Genomic DNA, 17,827 nt, shown 5'->3' on the forward strand with positions numbered 1-17,827 from the left:
AGGCATTCAGGGAACGCACAAGAATGATTAGTTTATTTTTGTAAACATTATGTCATGATTGAATTCATAAATTTGGATTGGAATGTGCATTTACTGATGGTTTTAATTTTTATGTTGTCAGAAAGAAGACAATGCGATGGTTAGTGTTAGAGAAAGGTAAGGAGAGTAGCACAGTTGGTGAATGAGAAAGTGTGGTTGAGATTACTGGCATGGCTTATGAATAATCTGATCACAGAGCCTGGACAGAAAGGGGTTGTCTACATTATAATCTCCCTTCCTCTTCCTGTTCCTTCACTTCCTGTTGTAGTTCCTCCTCCTCCTCTTCTTCGTGCTCCTGCTCCTCAGCTTCTTGCCTGATATGTGGTGGCAAGGGCAGTTCCCTCATAATGGTGAGATAGTAATGCAGCATACTACTGTACCAAAAATCTTGATACCCATTCTGCCGAGCACTGCAGGGCTTCTCCAGAGTGGTCCAGGCAACAAAAGCATTGCTTGAGGATGCCGATGGTGTGTTCTATAATGTTCACTGTGGCAGCATGGCTCTCACTGTAGGCCTGCTGTGCATGTGTGCTTGGGTTCTGGACCGAAGTCATGAGCCATATCATGAATAGATAATCCTTGCTGCTCAGTAGCCAGCTTTTGACTTGCCGTGATGGGTCAAATACAGCTGGCACAGAGGACTGCTGCAGAGTGAAGGAATTGTGGCTGCTGCCAGGAAAACGGGCATTCACCTGCAGGAAGTACTGCTTATGGTCGCACACCAGCTGCACATTGAAGGAGTGGATTCCCTTTCAGTTCATGAAAATGGCTGAGTTCAGCTGAGGCGTGGCAATGTGCGTGCAGTCAATGACACCCTGCACCATGGGGAAGCCTGCAAGCCATGCAAGTCCTTGTGCTTGATTCCCGTATTTGTCTATGGCAAGAAGCAATGAGATGAAGTTGCCACTCTGTGTATAGAAAGCCTCAGTGACCTCCCTTCTACAGTAGTGCACTGCAAACTGTGAGATGTTGCTTATATGTCCAGCAGCAGCCTGGAAGGAGCCAGATGAATAAAAGTTAAAAGCCATGATCACCCAGACAGCCACAGGCAATGCTGTCCTTGGCCAGCTTTGAGGTTGGAGTTGTAGCTGCAGTAGTTGGCAGATTTGAGTTAGAACCTCTTTAGTGCAATGAAAACGTCTCAAGCATTGGTCTTTGCTGAAGTCTGGAGAAGAGAATTGCTTCCCAAAGGCAATCAGTGAATAAGGCCTCCTGCTGAGAGCCCTTCTCCCTCTCCTCTTCCTCCCTCATCCAACAGCTGTCCTGCTCTGCGTGGTCTCTCTTCATTCTCCCAGTCATGTTCAATTCCCAGAGGAAGCCTGTCCAGGCCACCCATGTATGGAAGCAACTTGTTTCAGCACAAGCTTTCAATGAACAAAAAGTTACTTCAGCTCCAGCCTGACCAATCCCCTGTAGATAGTCAAACTTTAGGTAAGTAGAGGAAAGCTCCAAAAATGTGTGTAATTGGATCAGCAGCTCGAAGAAATAATCCGGCAACTCACCTGTAAGTAGTTCATGATCCCTTTATATAGCGCTTGTGTGCATCCTTCATACCGTTTAACATCGAGTTCAGCAGTGTGAGGTTAAGGCACAGGCTGGAGTGTGGTGTTTGAAAATGGCAGCGCTGACGTTAAATCAGCATTGCACACTGATCGACAGCATAATCTGCCTGCTCTGCATGCTGCTGCGCATCGTTAGGTGGGCCTGCACAAACCCCTTTACCGAGATAGTATCGGTGTACTTCCCGTCAGAAGGGTACGCAAGCATCTGGACCCCATTTTCCACTGTTAGGTGGCCACATAGCGCCTAAAGAATGGATGCTACAGGGTCCAATTTCTCCCTTTATGTCCCCTTGTCCTTTATTCCCCCACCGGAGGAATAGAGGGGGAGAAATTCGATAAGGCCTGAAAACTGATGATGGCACCACGGGCGGGATTTGCTTGCACCGATTTAGAAAGCGCAGGCAGCACATTAATTTGGTGCTGCCTGCTAATTTGAATGATTTTACCGCACAGCCCAGCAACAAACACACTGCTTTAGGCTGTGCGCTCAGCAGGAGGCCCAATGTCACATCGTTGTAGCGACATTGCATTTTCTTAAAGCAAGACTGCCAGTTTTGAAAACAGTCTCTAGCCCTTAAAGCTCAATTGCCTTCTGAATAAAAAACATTAAACTCATTCCAAACTAGGCAGTCTTCAGCTGTTAAAGCTGAACTGCCTTCTGCACGTACAAATTGGTAAAAGTACTTCCGCACTAACACAAATGGCTCAATAGGCCAAGGAAATAGGGAAAGTGCACCGAGGGTCTCGCACACAGCACTCCAGCTTTGTGCTGGGGGTCAACACTGCATGAGAGGTCCTCTACCCACAGGATCCAGGAGGCCCTCCAGAAAGAAGAAGGTGGGACTAGATCCCTGAGGCCGTCATTGCCAGCAGTTTCATCCCCAGGACCTGGCTCCAGTGCCCAAAGAAGCACCTCAGACCAGTGGTCAAGGTCAGTGAATGCATCTTCAAAAACCATCTCCTACCAACTGCACCACTAGCTCACACACTGCTCGTTGCACGAACCTCTCCTCCATCACTCACCTACCAATAATCTGTACCAATCACGAAGCACACCTCCCATTCCTAGCTTTACCTCACCCCCTTGGAGCAGATGATGCAGGCTATTCTTGGCAGGGGCTAATGTGAGCCCTTGGCCAGTGGTGGAGCTAAATGAATACATGATGCCGGTATTTTCATACGTTATAAGAACATAAGAAATAGGAGCAGGAGTAGGCCACCTGGCCCCTCGAGCCTGCTCCACCATTTAATAAGATCATGGCTGATCTGATTATGGACTCAGCTCCACTTCCCTGCCAGCTCCCCATAGTCCCTTATCGCTCAAAAATCTGTCTATCTCCACCTTAAATATATTCAATGACCCAGCCTCCACAGCTCTTTGGGGCAGAGAATTCCATAGATTTACAACCTTGAGAGAAGAAATTCCTCCTCATCTCAGTTTTAAATGGGTGGCCCCTTATTCTGAGACTATGTCACCTAGTTTTAGTTTCCCCTATGAGTGGAAATACCCTCATTATGTTATATGTTTCGATAAGATCACCTGTCATTCTTCTGAACTCTAATGTGTATAGGCCCAACCTACTCAACCTAGCTTCATAAGTCAACCTGCTCATCTCTGGAATCAACCTAGTGAACCTTCTCTGAACAGCCTCCAATGCAAGTATATCCTTCCTGAAATATGGAGATCAAAACTGTATGCAGTACTCTAGGTGTGGCCTTACCTATACCCTGTACAGTTGTAGCAGAACTTCTCTGCATTTATACTCTATCCCCCTTGCAATAAAGGTCAACATTCCCGTTGCCGTCCTGATTACTTGCTGTACCTGCATACTAACTTTTTGTGTTTCATGCTCAGGTCCCTCTCAATTTTTCTCAATTTAAATTATAATTTGCTTTTCTATTTTTTCTGCCCAAGTTGATAACGTCACATTTTCCCACATTATACGCCATCTGCCAATTTTTTGCCCATTCAATTAACCCATCTATATCCCTTTGTAGATTTTTTGTGTCCTCCTCACAATTTGCTTTCCCACCCATCTTTGTATCATCAGGAAACTTGGCTACATTACACTCGGTCTCTTCATCCAAGTCATTAATATAAATTGTAAATAGTTGAGGACCCAGCACCAATCCCTATGGCACCCCACTAGTCACTGTTTGCCAACCGGAAAATGACCCATTTATCCCGACTCTCGATTTTCTATTAGTTTATCAATCCTCTATCCATGCTAATATATTACCCCCAAATTTATCTTGTGCAGTAATCTTTTGTGTGGCACCTTATCGAATACCTTCTGGAAATCCAAATACACCACATCCACTGGTTCCCCCTTATTCACCCTGCTCGTTACATCCTCAAAGAGCTCCAGCAAATTTATCAAACATGATTTCCCTTTCATAAAACCATGCTGACTCTGATTGATTGTATTTTGCTTTTCCAAATGTTTTCCTCCTTCTCACATCCCACTTCCCCCTCATCCCACAATATCATCTGATTTACAAGCTGCACATGGTGTAAGCACGCAGCTCTTGATTTTCCACCCTCCCCTCATCACAACCCTTCCTCATATCAGACACCCAAGAAATCCAGCCTGCCCAGCCAGTGGTTGACCAAGAGGGAGAGGAGAGTGAAGAAAAAGAGGAGGAAACACCGTCACTCAATTTTATAGTCCCAGCCACCAGCTCCTCAGGGTCGTCCTGCAAGGCCATCTGCAATGTTCCCCACTAACAGTCAGCAGCCTTCCACCAGCCATGCTGCAACCATTTAGGTAGCACTGCATGACATCAGTAGGATAGACAGAGCCACACATAAAACAGTCACTAAGGGAATACACAAGGGTGATTAATTGATTTTTTGATGTAATCATCATAGGCAGTCCCTCGGAGTCGAGAAAGACTTGCTTTCACTCTGAACATTAGTTCTTAGGTGGCTGTACAGTCCAATACAAGTACCACAGTCTCTGTCACAGGTGGGGCAGATAATCGTTGAGGAAAGGGGTGGGTGGGATTGGTTTGCCGCGCACTCTTTACGCTGCCTGTGCTTGATTTCTGCACGCTCTTGGCGACGTGACTCGAGGTGCTCAGCGCCCTCCCGGATGTGCTTCTTCCACTTAGGGTGGTCTTTGGCCAAGGACTCCCAGGTGTCAGTGGGGATGTTGCACTTTATCAGGGAGGCTTTGAGGGTGTCCTTGTAACATTTCCTCTGCCCACCTTTGGCTTGTTTGCCGTGAAGGAGTTCCGAGTAGAGCGCTTGCTTTGGGAGTTTCGTGTCTGGCATGCGAACTATGTGGCTGCCCAGCGGAGCTGATCAAGTGTAGTCAGTGCTTCGATGCGGGGGATGTTGGCCTGGTCAAGGACTCTAATGTTGGTGCGTCTGTCCTCCCAGGGGATTTGTAGGATCTTGCGGAGACATCATTGGTAGTATTTTTCCAGTGACTTGAGGTGTCTACAGAACATGGTCCATGTTTCTGAGCCATACAGGAGGGCGGGTCTGGTCTTCAAACACTCTTTTCCTCAGGCAGCCGAAGGCTGCACTGGCGCACTGGAGGCGGTGTTAGATCTCGTTGTCAATGCCTGCTCTTGTTGATAGGAGGCTCCCGAGATATGGGAAGTGGTCCACATTGTCCAGAGCCGTGCCGTGGATCTTGATGACTGGGGGACAGTGCTGTGCGGTAAGGACAGGCTGGTGGAGGACCTTTGTCTTGCTGATGTTTAGCGTAAGGCCCATGCTTTTGTATGCCTCAGTAAATATGTCGACTATGTCCTGGAGTTCAGCCTCTCTATGTGCGCAGACGCAGGCGTCATCCAAGTACTGTAGCTTGGGGTGGTCTTGGACCTGGCCTGGAGACGGCGAAGATTGAACAGGTTCCCACTGGTTCTGTAGTTTAGTTCCACTCCAACGGGGAGCTTATCAACTGTGAGGTGGAGCATGGCGGCGAGGAAGATTGAGAAGAGGGTTGGGGTGATGATGCAACCCTGCTTGACCCCGGTCCGGACGTGGATTGGGTCTGTAATGGATCCATTGGTAAGGATCACGGCCTGCATGTCGTCGTGGAGCAGGCGGAGGATGGTGATGAACTTCTGGGGGCATCTGAAAAGGAGGAGGACACTCCATAGACCCTCGCGGTTGACAGTGTCAAAGGCCTTTGTAAGGTCGAAGAAGGCCATGTATAAGGGCTGGCGCTGTTCCCTGCATTTTTCCAGCAGCTGTCGCGCTGCAAAAATCATGTCCGTTGTGCCCTGAAGGGGACGGAATCCGCATTTTGACTCCGGGAGGAGCTCCTCAGCCACAGGGAGAAGACGGTTGAGGAGGACTCTAGCGACAACTTTCCCAGTGGCTGATAACAGGGAGATTCCTCTGTAGTTGCCGCAGTCGGACTTATCCCCTTTTTTAAAGATGGTCATGATCACTGCACCTCTGAGATCTCTCGGCATGCTCTCCTCCCTCCAGATGAGAGAGATGAGGTCTTGTATCTGCGCCAATAGTGTCTCTCCTCCATACTTTAGCGCCTCAGCAGGGATTTCATCTGCTCCCGAAGCCTTGTTGTTCTTAGGCTGTCTTATGGCTTTTTCTACCTCATGCAGTGTTCGGGTTTTACTGAGGTGATGGTGGGTTGCATGCTGCAGGATGGAGTCGAGAGCACTCGGGTCAAAGGCAGAGTCTTGGTTGAGGAGATCTTCGAAGTGCACCTTCCAGTGGGCCCTGACTGCCTCGGTGTCTTTGATGAGTGTTTCCCCGTTCTTGGTCAGCAGTGGGCTAGGGCCTTGGGAGGTTGGACTGTAGGTGGCATTGACAGCAATGAAGAATCCTCGCACATCATGGCTGTCGGCCAGCTGCTGTATCTCCTGTGCTTTCTCCATCCACCACCTGTTCTTTAGGATCCAGGTTTTTTGTTGGACCTCAGCCTTGAGGTGTTTGTAATGCTGCTTTGCTGCTCCGGTGTTGGGTTGTTGCTTAAGGCTCAGAAATGCCCTGTGTTTGCGATCTATTAGCTCTTGGATCTCTTGATTGTTTTTATCAAACCAATCCTGGTGTTTCCTGGTCGAGTGACCGAGCCTCTCTTGGCAGGCACTGGTTATGGAGGCCTGCAGCGCAGACCAAGCACTGTGGGCATTCTGCATCTTGGAGTCATCAAGGCACACCAGGTTAGCTGTGAGGCGCTGACTGTATAGGGCTCTTTTAGCTGGGTCTTTAAGTGCCCCGGCATTGACTTTTTTGCGGCACTGCTTCTGCTGCCCCCTCCGCTTTGTAATATTGGATGCATATATGGATAAAGTTGGATTAGAAAGTTTGCTTTGTGGTGGCTTTTATTTCAACATCGTGGCCAAAAGGACACTGTGATTGTCAGTAACAGAGGGAAGGTAAGGTATGGAACAAATGTTGAAAATGGAATTGGGGTTGTGTTCATTGGTATCGGAGGTGGATGATTCCATCCCAGATATCATGGCCAGAAAGGGGTTGTCTGGGTTGCAGCTTCCCCTCTGCTTCCTCCTCTTCTGCTTCTTCCTCTTCCCTCTGCAAGCAGCTTGGCCCCTTTGCTGCCACTGCTTTATCTCCAAAGGAGACTGCAACTAGAGCTGCCAGGATTGTGAGTAAGTGGTGTTCTCAGAGGCCTTCCTTTAATATCTAAAGCCTTCCAAGCATCCAGCAGCACTCCCTGCTCACTTTAACAAGTTTTTTAATGCATTGCACCAAGCCACTACTCCAATAAAATGTAAAAAAACAGTTCAAACGCTGAAATCAAAAATATCCTGAAAGATGTGTGTATCCCGTTATGAAACTCTGACAGTGCCTCTGTACAACTGCTGCATGCACATTCTTCCATGCATGGTTAGGAGTGGGTGGTATGGAATATGGAAACGTCCAAAATTGCAGTCATGCGTCAATCAGGCGTTGCACCACATTTACAAGGGAGAGGCAAGCACAGCCAATGGCAGCGTTGCCGACCTCTCCAAAATGTCAGTGGTGGGAAGCGGACAGAAGTGAGGTTGCCGCTATATTTTCAACTAAACCAGCCTTAATGAACAGCGCTACCACGCCTAATTTCGCAGTCAGATTCTCTCCATATCTACCTATATCTATCCTTTAAACTTTTTAAACACATCAATCCGATCACCCCTCAATCTTCTATGCTCAAGGGAATACAAGCCAAGTTTATGCAACCTGAGCTCATAATTTAACCCTTTAAAATAGGAACATTGGACCAAATGGTGAACAATGAATCCTTTTAAACATGAGATACACTTTGGAAATAATAGATTATTATTGGACACTCCTTATCACTCTGACTGATGGACAAATACCACTCTGACAGACCATATATCTCAGGCCATAAAATATGAGGATTTGGGTGTGTCTTGCTGGATGACTTGGAGGGCTCTTGCTCCAACTGGCCCACACAAGGTTTTTCATTTACCTCAATGATATTTTAATCCTGACCTGATCGGGGAAGGTGAAGTGACTTTTCCACTAGATGAAGGCATCGGGAAGGATGAAAAGGCCCCTCGAGTCATCCTGCGAGACACGCATTAAACCCCCTCCACGCGACTTACCTGATTGCCAGCAAGCTTCCCTTTGGTGTTGGATGGTGGCTTCTAACTGCTTGAGCTCCACTTTCACCCACCGGCCAGCTTGCCACTTTCTGCCTGATTTGACCTGTCAACTGACCGGCAGCAGTAGATGAGGCCCAGGAGTTAAAAAATCTCCGGCCTGAAATCTGGGCCAGCGAGTGAGTTTTGCACTCGCTGTCCCCACTCCCTCCAGAAACTTGCTGGGAGTTAAAGTTAACCTCAATGAGTCAGATTCAGCAGCAGTAGGAGGCTTCTAAAGTGTATTATGTCACTAGATATCCACACGAACACTGCATCTATCTGACATGACTTACATATAAGGAACCTTACAAGGATTGCAAACAGTCATTCTATATGGGTCTGAGAAGGCTGAGCCAGGGATAAACTCCACTGAATTCCTTATTACATTTTTTTAAACAATTCTTTTGTCCCACATTATGAATTTGTCAAGTTCGGTGTTATTATTATTTTGAATACATTTATAAAAAATGAAGCATTTTAATGAACATTATTATTAACAATAAATATATAGCAAGATCACCAGCAGAATCAGGATTTGATGATTCAAGAGATCCAAGCTAACCTGAGGTGGCAGCCTTGGCTCAGTGGTACCACTCTTGCCTCTGAGACAGATGGTTGTGGGTTCAAGCCGCACTCCAGAGAGTTGAGTACACAATTTAGGGAGTGCCTCACAATTGGAGCTGCAGCTTTTTGGATGAATCATTAAATTGAGGCCCTGTCTTGCCCTTGGATGCCATGATAGGTCTCCTGGCACTATTTCGAAGAAGTGTATGGGAGTTCTCCCCGGTATCCTGGCCACCATGTATTCATCAACCAGCATCACTAAAACAGGTTAGTTGGACATTTATCTTATTGCTGTTTGTGGGAGCTTGCTGTGCACAAATTAGCTGCCACGTTTCCTACATTGCAACAGTGACTACACTTCAAAAAGTACTTAATTGGCTGTAAAGCAATTTGGATCATCTTGTGGTTGTGAAAGACGCTATATAAATGCAAGTTCATTGTATGACTCACAGCACAGAAATCTGAAACAACCAAGTTTACAAAGGCAGAATGCAGTTAATCAGTTAAAAATATAGAATCTTAGTCCATATATTTTGATATTATTGATAGTAGCAACAATGCAGAGACCTAATTTTTTTTTAAATTAAAACATTTTGCACAAAGTGATATTACGTTAGATTTAAAGTATAATATAATAAATTTGAAATAATAGCCTCCTTCTGTGCCGTAAATTTCTATGATTCGATGAATGTGCATTTTTATAAACATGGAGCTAGGTTTAGATCTTGACAGAACAGTGCCAATGAGAATGCTTTGTTACCGATATTTAAAGTTGATAGACGGAGTAATTAATCTCGGTGGTGGGCAAATTGTTGGAAAAAGTTCTGAGGGACAGTTTTAGTCGGCATTTAGAAAGGCATGGACTACTCAAAGACAGTCAGCATGGATTTGCTAAGCGGTAGTTGTGTCTGACTAACTTGATTGAATGTTTTGAGGGGGTAACAAGGAGAGTTGATGAGGATAATGCATTTGATGTAGTCTACATGGATTTTTAGCAAGGCTTTGACAAGGTCCCAAATGGCAGACTGGTCAGAAAAGTAAAAGCCAATGGGACCCAAGGGAAAATGGTAAGTTGGATTCAAAATTGACTCAGTGGCAGGAAGAAAAGAGTAATGGTCGACAGGGGATTTTGTGACTGGAAGGGGTTCCGCAGGGCTCAGTACTAGGTCCCTTGCTTTTTATGGTATACATCAATGATTTAGACTTGAATGTCAGGGGCATGATTAAGAAGTTTGCAGATAATACAAAAATTGGTCATGTGATTGATGGTGAGGAAGAAAGCTGTATATTGCAGGAAGATATCAATGGACTGATCAGGTGGGCAGAAAAGTAGCAAATGGAATTCAATCCAGAAATGTGTGCGGTAATGCATTTGGGGAGGGCTAACAAAGCAAAGGAATACACAATAAATAGTAGGATACTGGGAAGTGTAAGGGAACAGAGGGGCCTTGGAGTGTATGTCAACAGATTCCTGAAGGTAGCAGGACAGGTAGATAAGGTGGTTAAGAAGGTATACAGGATACTTTCCTTTATTAGCTGAGGCATGGCATATAAGAGCAGGGAGGTTATGATTGAACTGTATAAAACAGTAGTTAGACCACAGCTAGAGTACTGCATACAGTTCTGGTCACCACATTACAGGAAAGATGTGATTGCACTAGAGAGGGTACAGAGGAGATTTACAAGGATGTTGCCAAGACTGGAAAATTTTAGCTACGAGGAAATATTGGGCTGGGGTTGTTTTCTTTGGAACATAGGAGGCTGAGTGGAGACTTGATTGAGGTGTATAAAATTATGAGGGGTCTAGATAAAGTGGATAGGAAGGACCTATTTCCCCTAGCAGAGATATCAATAACCAGGCAGGCATAGATTTAAAGTAATTGGTAGAAGGATTAGAGGAAAACCTTTTTCACCCAGAGGGTGGTGGGGATCTGGAACTCAGGCAGAAATGCTCATCACATTTAAAAAGTATTTGATATGCACTTGAAGTGCCGTAAACTACAGGGCTACAGTCCAAGAGCTGGAAATTAGGATTAAGCTGGATAGTTCGTTATAGGCTGGCACAGAAACGATGGTCTCCTTCTGTGCCGTAAATTTCTATGATTCTATGATTCTATGATCACTAGTGTAAATGGAGAGTTTGCAGCAACAAATGAAGCCAAATTATATTTATTCCTTTGTGAATCTCAGTGCTAGGAAGTCAGTGGCACAGGTGCACAGAGGAACATGTGCTGCCAATTTATGCATCTGAACAACCATTTCCTGCCCCACCCTCCCTCTGGATCGCTGTGACATGTATCAAGCATATAAGACTAAGTTAACAGCAAGAATATATACAATTTTTAAAAAACTTATTGGTTTGCTGTTCTGGGAGAGGCAGGAACCGTTATTGTTTTATGAAAAAGTCTGCAACAAAAATAAATTATTTTTATTAAATGCCAGTAAAAGGGTGGCTCAGTAGCATAACCTAACTGCAGTGAACATAAGAACATAACAAATAGGAGCAGGAATAGGCCATTTGGCCCCTCGAGCATTCTCTGCCATTCAATAAGATCATGGCTGATCTGAACTTGGTCTCAACTCCACTTTCCTGCCCGCTCCCCATAACCCTTTACTCCCCTATAGTTCAAAAATCTATTTATCCCCACCTTAAACATATTCAATGACCCAGCCTCCACAGCTCTCTAGGTCAGAGAATTCCAAAGATTCCTGACCTTCTGAGAGAAGAAATTCCTCATATCCGTTTTAAAAGGGCGACCCCTTATTCTGAAACTATGCCCCCCTAGTTCTAGATTCCCCCACGAGAGGAAACTTCCTTTCTGCATCTACCTTGTCAAGTCCCCTCAGAATCTTGTATGTTTCAATAAGATCACCTCTCATTCTTCTAAATTCCAATGAGTATAGACCCAACCTGCTCAACCCTTCTTCACAAAACATCCCTTTCATCTTAGGAATTAACCGAGTGTACCCCCTCTGAACTGCCTCCTATACAAATATATCCCTCCTTAAATAAGAAGACCAAAACTGCACGCAGTACTTCAGGTGTGGTCTCACCAATACCCTGTACAGTTGTAGCAAGATTTCCCTGCATTTATACTCCATCCCCCTTGCAATAAAGGCCAACATTCCATTTGCCTTGTTAATTACTTGCTGTACCTGCATGCCAACATTTTGTGTTTCATGTATGAGGACCTTCCGTACCGCAGCATTTTGTAGTCTCTCTCCATTTAAATAATAATTTTGGGCTGGATTTAGGGCTTTGATGTTTTTGGGGCGGTAATGGTGAAATTTGTAACATTGGGTAGCTGGTCCCTGTAAGGGGTGCAGCACTAAGGAAGGTGTTGTACACTTCTCTTGGGCACTAGCATGGGAAATTCCCGAGCTAAAGAGCCGGGCCGGATGCACTCCGAGAGACCCTTGGTGGGGGGGGGGGGGGAAGAAAAGAAACTTTAAAAAAGACACAAAAACATTCCCAAAACATTGCCCATGCCACCACAACACAAATTGCAAAAAAAATTAAAAGAAAATACAATCACACTTATCTTGGGAGTCCATTACTTACCTCTCCGCTGTCGGTATCGTTGGACCGCCTGATTTACTAGGCATTCATTGCGGGGCGCGCATTGAGGCATACGGGTCGAGCAAGAATCAAACCTCACGCCGTTGTCGCAACCAGGGGCATTGCACAACGGACGCAGCTCTTCCAGGCTGCAAAACCAGTCCCGAGGATCCCTGCGGCGCACTGGAGGCTGACTGACCGGCCAGAATAACTCATCGCTGCCATTGCCGCTGCTCCGGGACAAAAAACAGAGGGGAGAGGAGCCGAAAATCCGCACTTTGCTTTTGTATTCTTCATACCAAAGTGGATAACCTCACATTTTCCCACATTATACTCTATCTATCAAATTTTTGCCCACTCACTTAGCCTGTCTATATCCCTTTGCTGATTCTTTGGAGTTCCTTGTGCATGAAACACAAAACATTAGTATGCAGGTACAGCAAGTAATCAGGAAGGCAAATGGAATGTTGGCCTTTATTGCAAGGGGGATAGAGTATAAAAGCAGAGAAGTCCTGCTACAACTGTACAGGGTATTGGTGAGACCACACCTGGAGTACTGCGTACAGTTTTGGTCTCCTTATTTAAGGAGGGATACACTTGCATTGGAGGCAGTTCAGAGAAGGTTCACTTAGTTGATTCCTGAGATGAGGGTGTTGACTTATGAAGAAAGGTTGAGCAGGTTGGGCCTGTACTCATTAGAGTTCAGAAGAATGAGGTGATCTTATTGAGACATATAAGATAATGAGGGGATGTTTCCACTCTTGGGGGAATCTAGAACTAGGGGGCACAGTTTTAAAATAAGGGGTCACCCTTTTAAAATGGAGATGAGGAGGAATTTCTTCTCTCAGAGGGTTGTAAATCTATGGAATTCTCTGCCTCAGAGAGCTGTGGAGGCTGGGTCATTGAGCATGTTTAAGGCGGAGATAGACCGATTTTTGAGCGATAAGTGAATAAAAGGTTATGGGGAGCCGGCAGGGAAATGGAGCTGAGTCCATGATCAGATCAGTCATGACCTTATTGAATGGTGGTGCAAGCTTGAGGGGCCAAATGGCTTACTCCTGCTCCTATTTCTTATGTTCTTAACTTGCTTTCCCACCTATCCTTTTATTATCAGCAAATTTGGCTACCGTGCAGTGTTTAGGTTCTATTATCCAGTTAGTGCTAAACTTGGTTCTAATGCCTACTAATATTTTTAAGTAGTCAACAGGAATTTGTGTTTCTGTGGTGTTCATCGGGTACAAAAACAAAGGTCTCAAAGCACTTCACTCAAAGGAGGACCAAACAGTGGGTGCCGAGTGAGGATGGGGGTGGGGGCAGGAATCTCACCAAAGACACAATTAATGGCAAGGGTTTGAAGATAGTTTCTGAAGGCAGGAGGTGATGAGGTGGAAATGACTTTTTCATTGAATTGTGGAAAGTTGTAAATTGCCTGTTAATTTAACTGTCTATAACTGTTGAAGCTGAAGAACTTGGTCTGTTCAAGAGAAAAATGTAACTTGTAAATTCTACCTGTTAATTGTTTTTTAAAGACCTCTTGAGGAAGTATATGTTTCGTATAGTATTTCAGCAAACTTCATGCAAGAAATTTAAAGTTTCATTTAATTTTACTGTTCCACTCCTATAGTGATGCTGACCTGTTGGAACATCTAAAAGATATGCCAACAGGAGATATACATTTCTAGGTCTTAGAAATGCTTAAGAAACTCAGACATTTATATTTGAATGTCTGAGCTGTACTTGAGTTGATAATTTTAATTATTTATTGGTATTAGCTTAACTGTTCTTTTTAAAATTTAAGAATATTAATGCTAATTTATTCTGGTTTTACAATATGAACAATTTTGAAAATAGATTAGCTGAGGTTACACTAAATTAAAATATTAATAATTAACTGTGTCACCAAAGTCACCTTCTCTCTTGCAAAATACTGTGTGAACTGTACATTTGCCTTAGGTGTTTGAATTTAGGAACAACTCTTATATTGAATGTGATAGCCCGATTCGCTAATGAATATTACACAGAGCGTTAACCCTAAAGCACTGAATTTCAATCCATTAAGTCCATGATAGAGACAATGAAAAAGGACATTGGCTGGTGTTTTCCAGATACGTACAGCACTAATGCAGCAATAATACAGCACTCGAGCCCTCAAAGAGTTAAAGATGGATGGATGTGTGTGAATCTGTGTGTGAAAATGTGTGTTAGAATATGTGAGTGGGGGAGGTGCCACTTCCTGCCATTGTTGTCCAAGAGAACTGTATGAATATTTTAAAGAATAACTCAAGAAGTAACAAAATGTTATTATGATGATACTATGTTCAGATAATTTGTATAGGGTAAATATGCATTATATATCTGTGCAGTATATAATGAATAATTATTGTGAACTAACATGCATTCTTTTTTGTTCTCCTACAATATTTCAGAGACAAAATTATTATTCTGCATGTTTAAAAGACTATTGGAATAAATAGAATGTGGCCTGAGCAGCATCTGTGCACTCTCTGCATGAATTATTGCTTGCTATATCTGCATCCTTTATGTTGTAAGTGACAGTGTATCGGATAAACTGTTTTGCATTGGCTTCTAAATAAGTAATTACTGGAAGCATATGATTCACCAAGAGATAGATGCAGATATGAAAGTCTCCTCCCACCCCGAGGCTTCTGTGAGTTTTGACGTCATGTGTGCTCCTTTCAGTTGCCGTAGCAACCTATTCCCCAGGCCCTCTGTCTGTCTCATCTGGTAGGTTCCACAGTGGTACAGCCAGCATTGGACTGCACAATGGTTTAACACGGGTGAAGGCGGTGATTCAGCAAAGTCTCTCTCCTCTCCAGCAGCTTTCTTCTCTCTCTCTCTTTCTGTGCGTCCTCTCCATTCCATTGTGTATCTTTTTTGTTTTGTTTTCCTTTCGTGAAAAGCAAAATGTTTTGAATCCAGATTGCAGTGGACTGTTGCCGTACCAGGATTCTCTTCAGTTGGCACGGAATGGTAGGTGGTTGATGCTGATGCAGTGTGCTAACCTGCTAAGGGTGGGGTGATGAATATTGATTGCAGCAAAGGTTAATGAAGTAGGCTGCTAGAATTCCAAGAGGAAAGCATCCCAGCAAGTGCAGTTGGATGTTGCCTTTTCTCTCTCATTGATATGCATCCATCTGGTAGCTGACTCTTATCAGAAAAATACAAATATATATGAGCAAAAAATATAAAAATCTTGGAATGAATATTGCATGCAAACAATGATTATTGTAGGTTGATGTTTGAAGGAGTAAACTCATGTTGCAGTGAGATTTAATAAAAGTGAAATTAATATTCTGCGAATTGTAGGAAAGAGACATTTTACACCTTTCTTGCCTTTGGCAGTGTATATATAGCCAACTGATTGTTTTAAAATGATTTAGTGATGAATCAGCAAGTTTTGATATCAGTGAATGGGATTAGGATCTATGGAGTTCTTTGAATTAATGGAAATCTTAGATCGTGATAACTGCTTTGATTAACATTTTTAATCAATCCCGTGATTAGGCAAGTCAGCATATGTTACAGGAGAAATGGAAGCATTTTGTTCCAGCGAGACTTCAGTACTCTCTTCCTGCTAAGATTACGAGGACTGTGAGACCTGTATGGTGTTACTGAACATTTTGCATTAAACCTATTTGTCAATATGACTATCCAGATCATTTTCTTTATCACATCATTTGGGAACACTGTTATTACCAATTTCCCTTTGAGCGTGTTGATAACAATAGACTGGTACTGATAGAGAGGCAGCAACTACCTGGGGTGCATTCTTGATTATTGTAGAGGAAGGCATTTTGTTCAGTGAGGGTGTTGTGATTTCTCTCTGTGAAAATCTCCAGAGAGATAGGTATATGCAAATATTGCATATGATGGTGACCAAATATGGATATACACCTAGCTTGTTTCGAGATTGTGATGGTGTCTTTTTATACAGATTCAGCAGAGGTCTTTGTACTCTGTTTTAAATTGTAATCTATTAAGTTCTTGCGCATTTGATTACCCAGAGCTGAAGGATAGACACCTTGCAGTCTAATAATCTATTTTCTTTTTTTCTCTAAATGTAATAATTGTGGGTATGGGGAGTCATGTTCTGGGATACATGTATGATGTAGAATGTACACTGAGTGTACAAAGTTTCTAGTCTCTGCTGTAACACAAAGTTAGACACACCGTTAGCCATTTTCAGACCACTTCAATGTGATTTAATTTCTGCATGTACATTGAAAAAAATATCAGTCCATAGATTTCCAGGATTAAATACAGAGTGCAGTTCCTATTTAGGTACCAGTATAAAGAAGGATGCACACAAAATCGAAAAACTTTTAAAATGTAATAAAGAATCATGTTTATTTTTAGCAGATGTTAATATATTTTCCTATTCAATTCCATGTAACATGATCAAATTGCTGAATTTGTTGATGGTGTAATTTGATAGTTGTGTAATACTGCAGTATATTTTACTGCAAAAATATTGCAGCTGGATTCATGACCTTTGGTTTATAACAAAATTGATTTTTTTTTGTCATATCTTCAAACTAGACGAGTGTGAAGTGGGGAAGGATTCACAGGCTGCTTAATAGTCCACAGGCTATGCCTGGAACACTGCTTCTATGGCCATAACCATCTTTACAACAGCTGATGGGGTGGTTTTCTGGGCTCCCATGACCCATATGATGGTGGGGATGGGGGGCGGACTTACAGCCTCCGGATGCGAGTATCTCACCGGATGTCAATCTAGAATTCAGAGCCGGAGCTCTGCTCACTGGGACTGTTTGGAGTGCGGTCAGAACTCTGTACCTTCTTACTCAGAGGAAGGGATACTACCACTCAGACAAAGGCTCGCTCCTACAAGATTGATGTATACTATAAAAAGCAACGATTGCAATAAAAAAATCACTTTTACAATATCAAATTTCTAAAATTATGCCATCAAACTGTGCAGTGATGCATAAAGGGAAAGAGTAACAGTAATCATTATGGATTTTGCTTATTTTAATAGTAGGAGAACAGATGTCCCATACTTTTCAAACTCACTATTACATTTTAATAAAATCTGACTCTGAATTTTTACCATCTGTTCTGTTAGAAATCCAGCAATGGAGAATGTTGAACACATTTCCTTTTTAACACCTTCTGCACAGATTTGAATAGACAGATGTCAAATAATGTGAAGTTGTGAAATTGTAACATTAATTATTATGATTGGCTTTGAATCTTTCAGCTCCCCCAACAAGGACCACGGTTATTTGTTTTCTACAGGGGCACATTTTTGCGAATAGCTCTGTATGCCATTGACAGATTGTCTTTCTAATTGACCAAAATACATTGGCTGAGACATTTGGCCACGCAGTGCCCATTTTTCGGGTGCTAAGCCTCCAAATATGGTGGGCAGGAAGAGCACTCGAATTTCCGGTCGAAAGTGTGTCACCCGCCATATTGGAAAAGGTAGCTGCGTTCATGGCAGAAGCGTATGTTGGAACATTTTAATCAC

General features: G+C 43.5%; 1 protein-coding gene across 4 annotated transcripts in view; it reads left to right on the forward strand.

The window, feature by feature from the left end:
* The first annotated feature begins 15,074 nt into the window (after positions 1-15,074).
* Positions 15,075-17,827, forward strand: part of mapk10 (mitogen-activated protein kinase 10) — a 573,858-nt gene continuing 571,105 nt past the window's right edge. For 2 of the 4 annotated variants that reach the window (XM_070871055.1, XM_070871058.1), the window contains exon 1: positions 15,075-15,306. In XM_070871055.1, coding sequence (XP_070727156.1) covers positions 15,304-15,306 — 3 coding nt within the window. In that variant the 5' untranslated portion in view covers positions 15,075-15,303. The remainder of the gene's footprint in view (positions 15,307-17,827) is intronic. The other 2 variants (XM_070871056.1, XM_070871059.1) reach the window with 1 other exon arrangement.

Source organism: Pristiophorus japonicus, chromosome 2 (assembly GCF_044704955.1).
Source record: "Pristiophorus japonicus isolate sPriJap1 chromosome 2, sPriJap1.hap1, whole genome shotgun sequence".
Classification (NCBI taxonomy): domain Eukaryota; kingdom Metazoa; phylum Chordata; class Chondrichthyes; family Pristiophoridae; genus Pristiophorus; species Pristiophorus japonicus.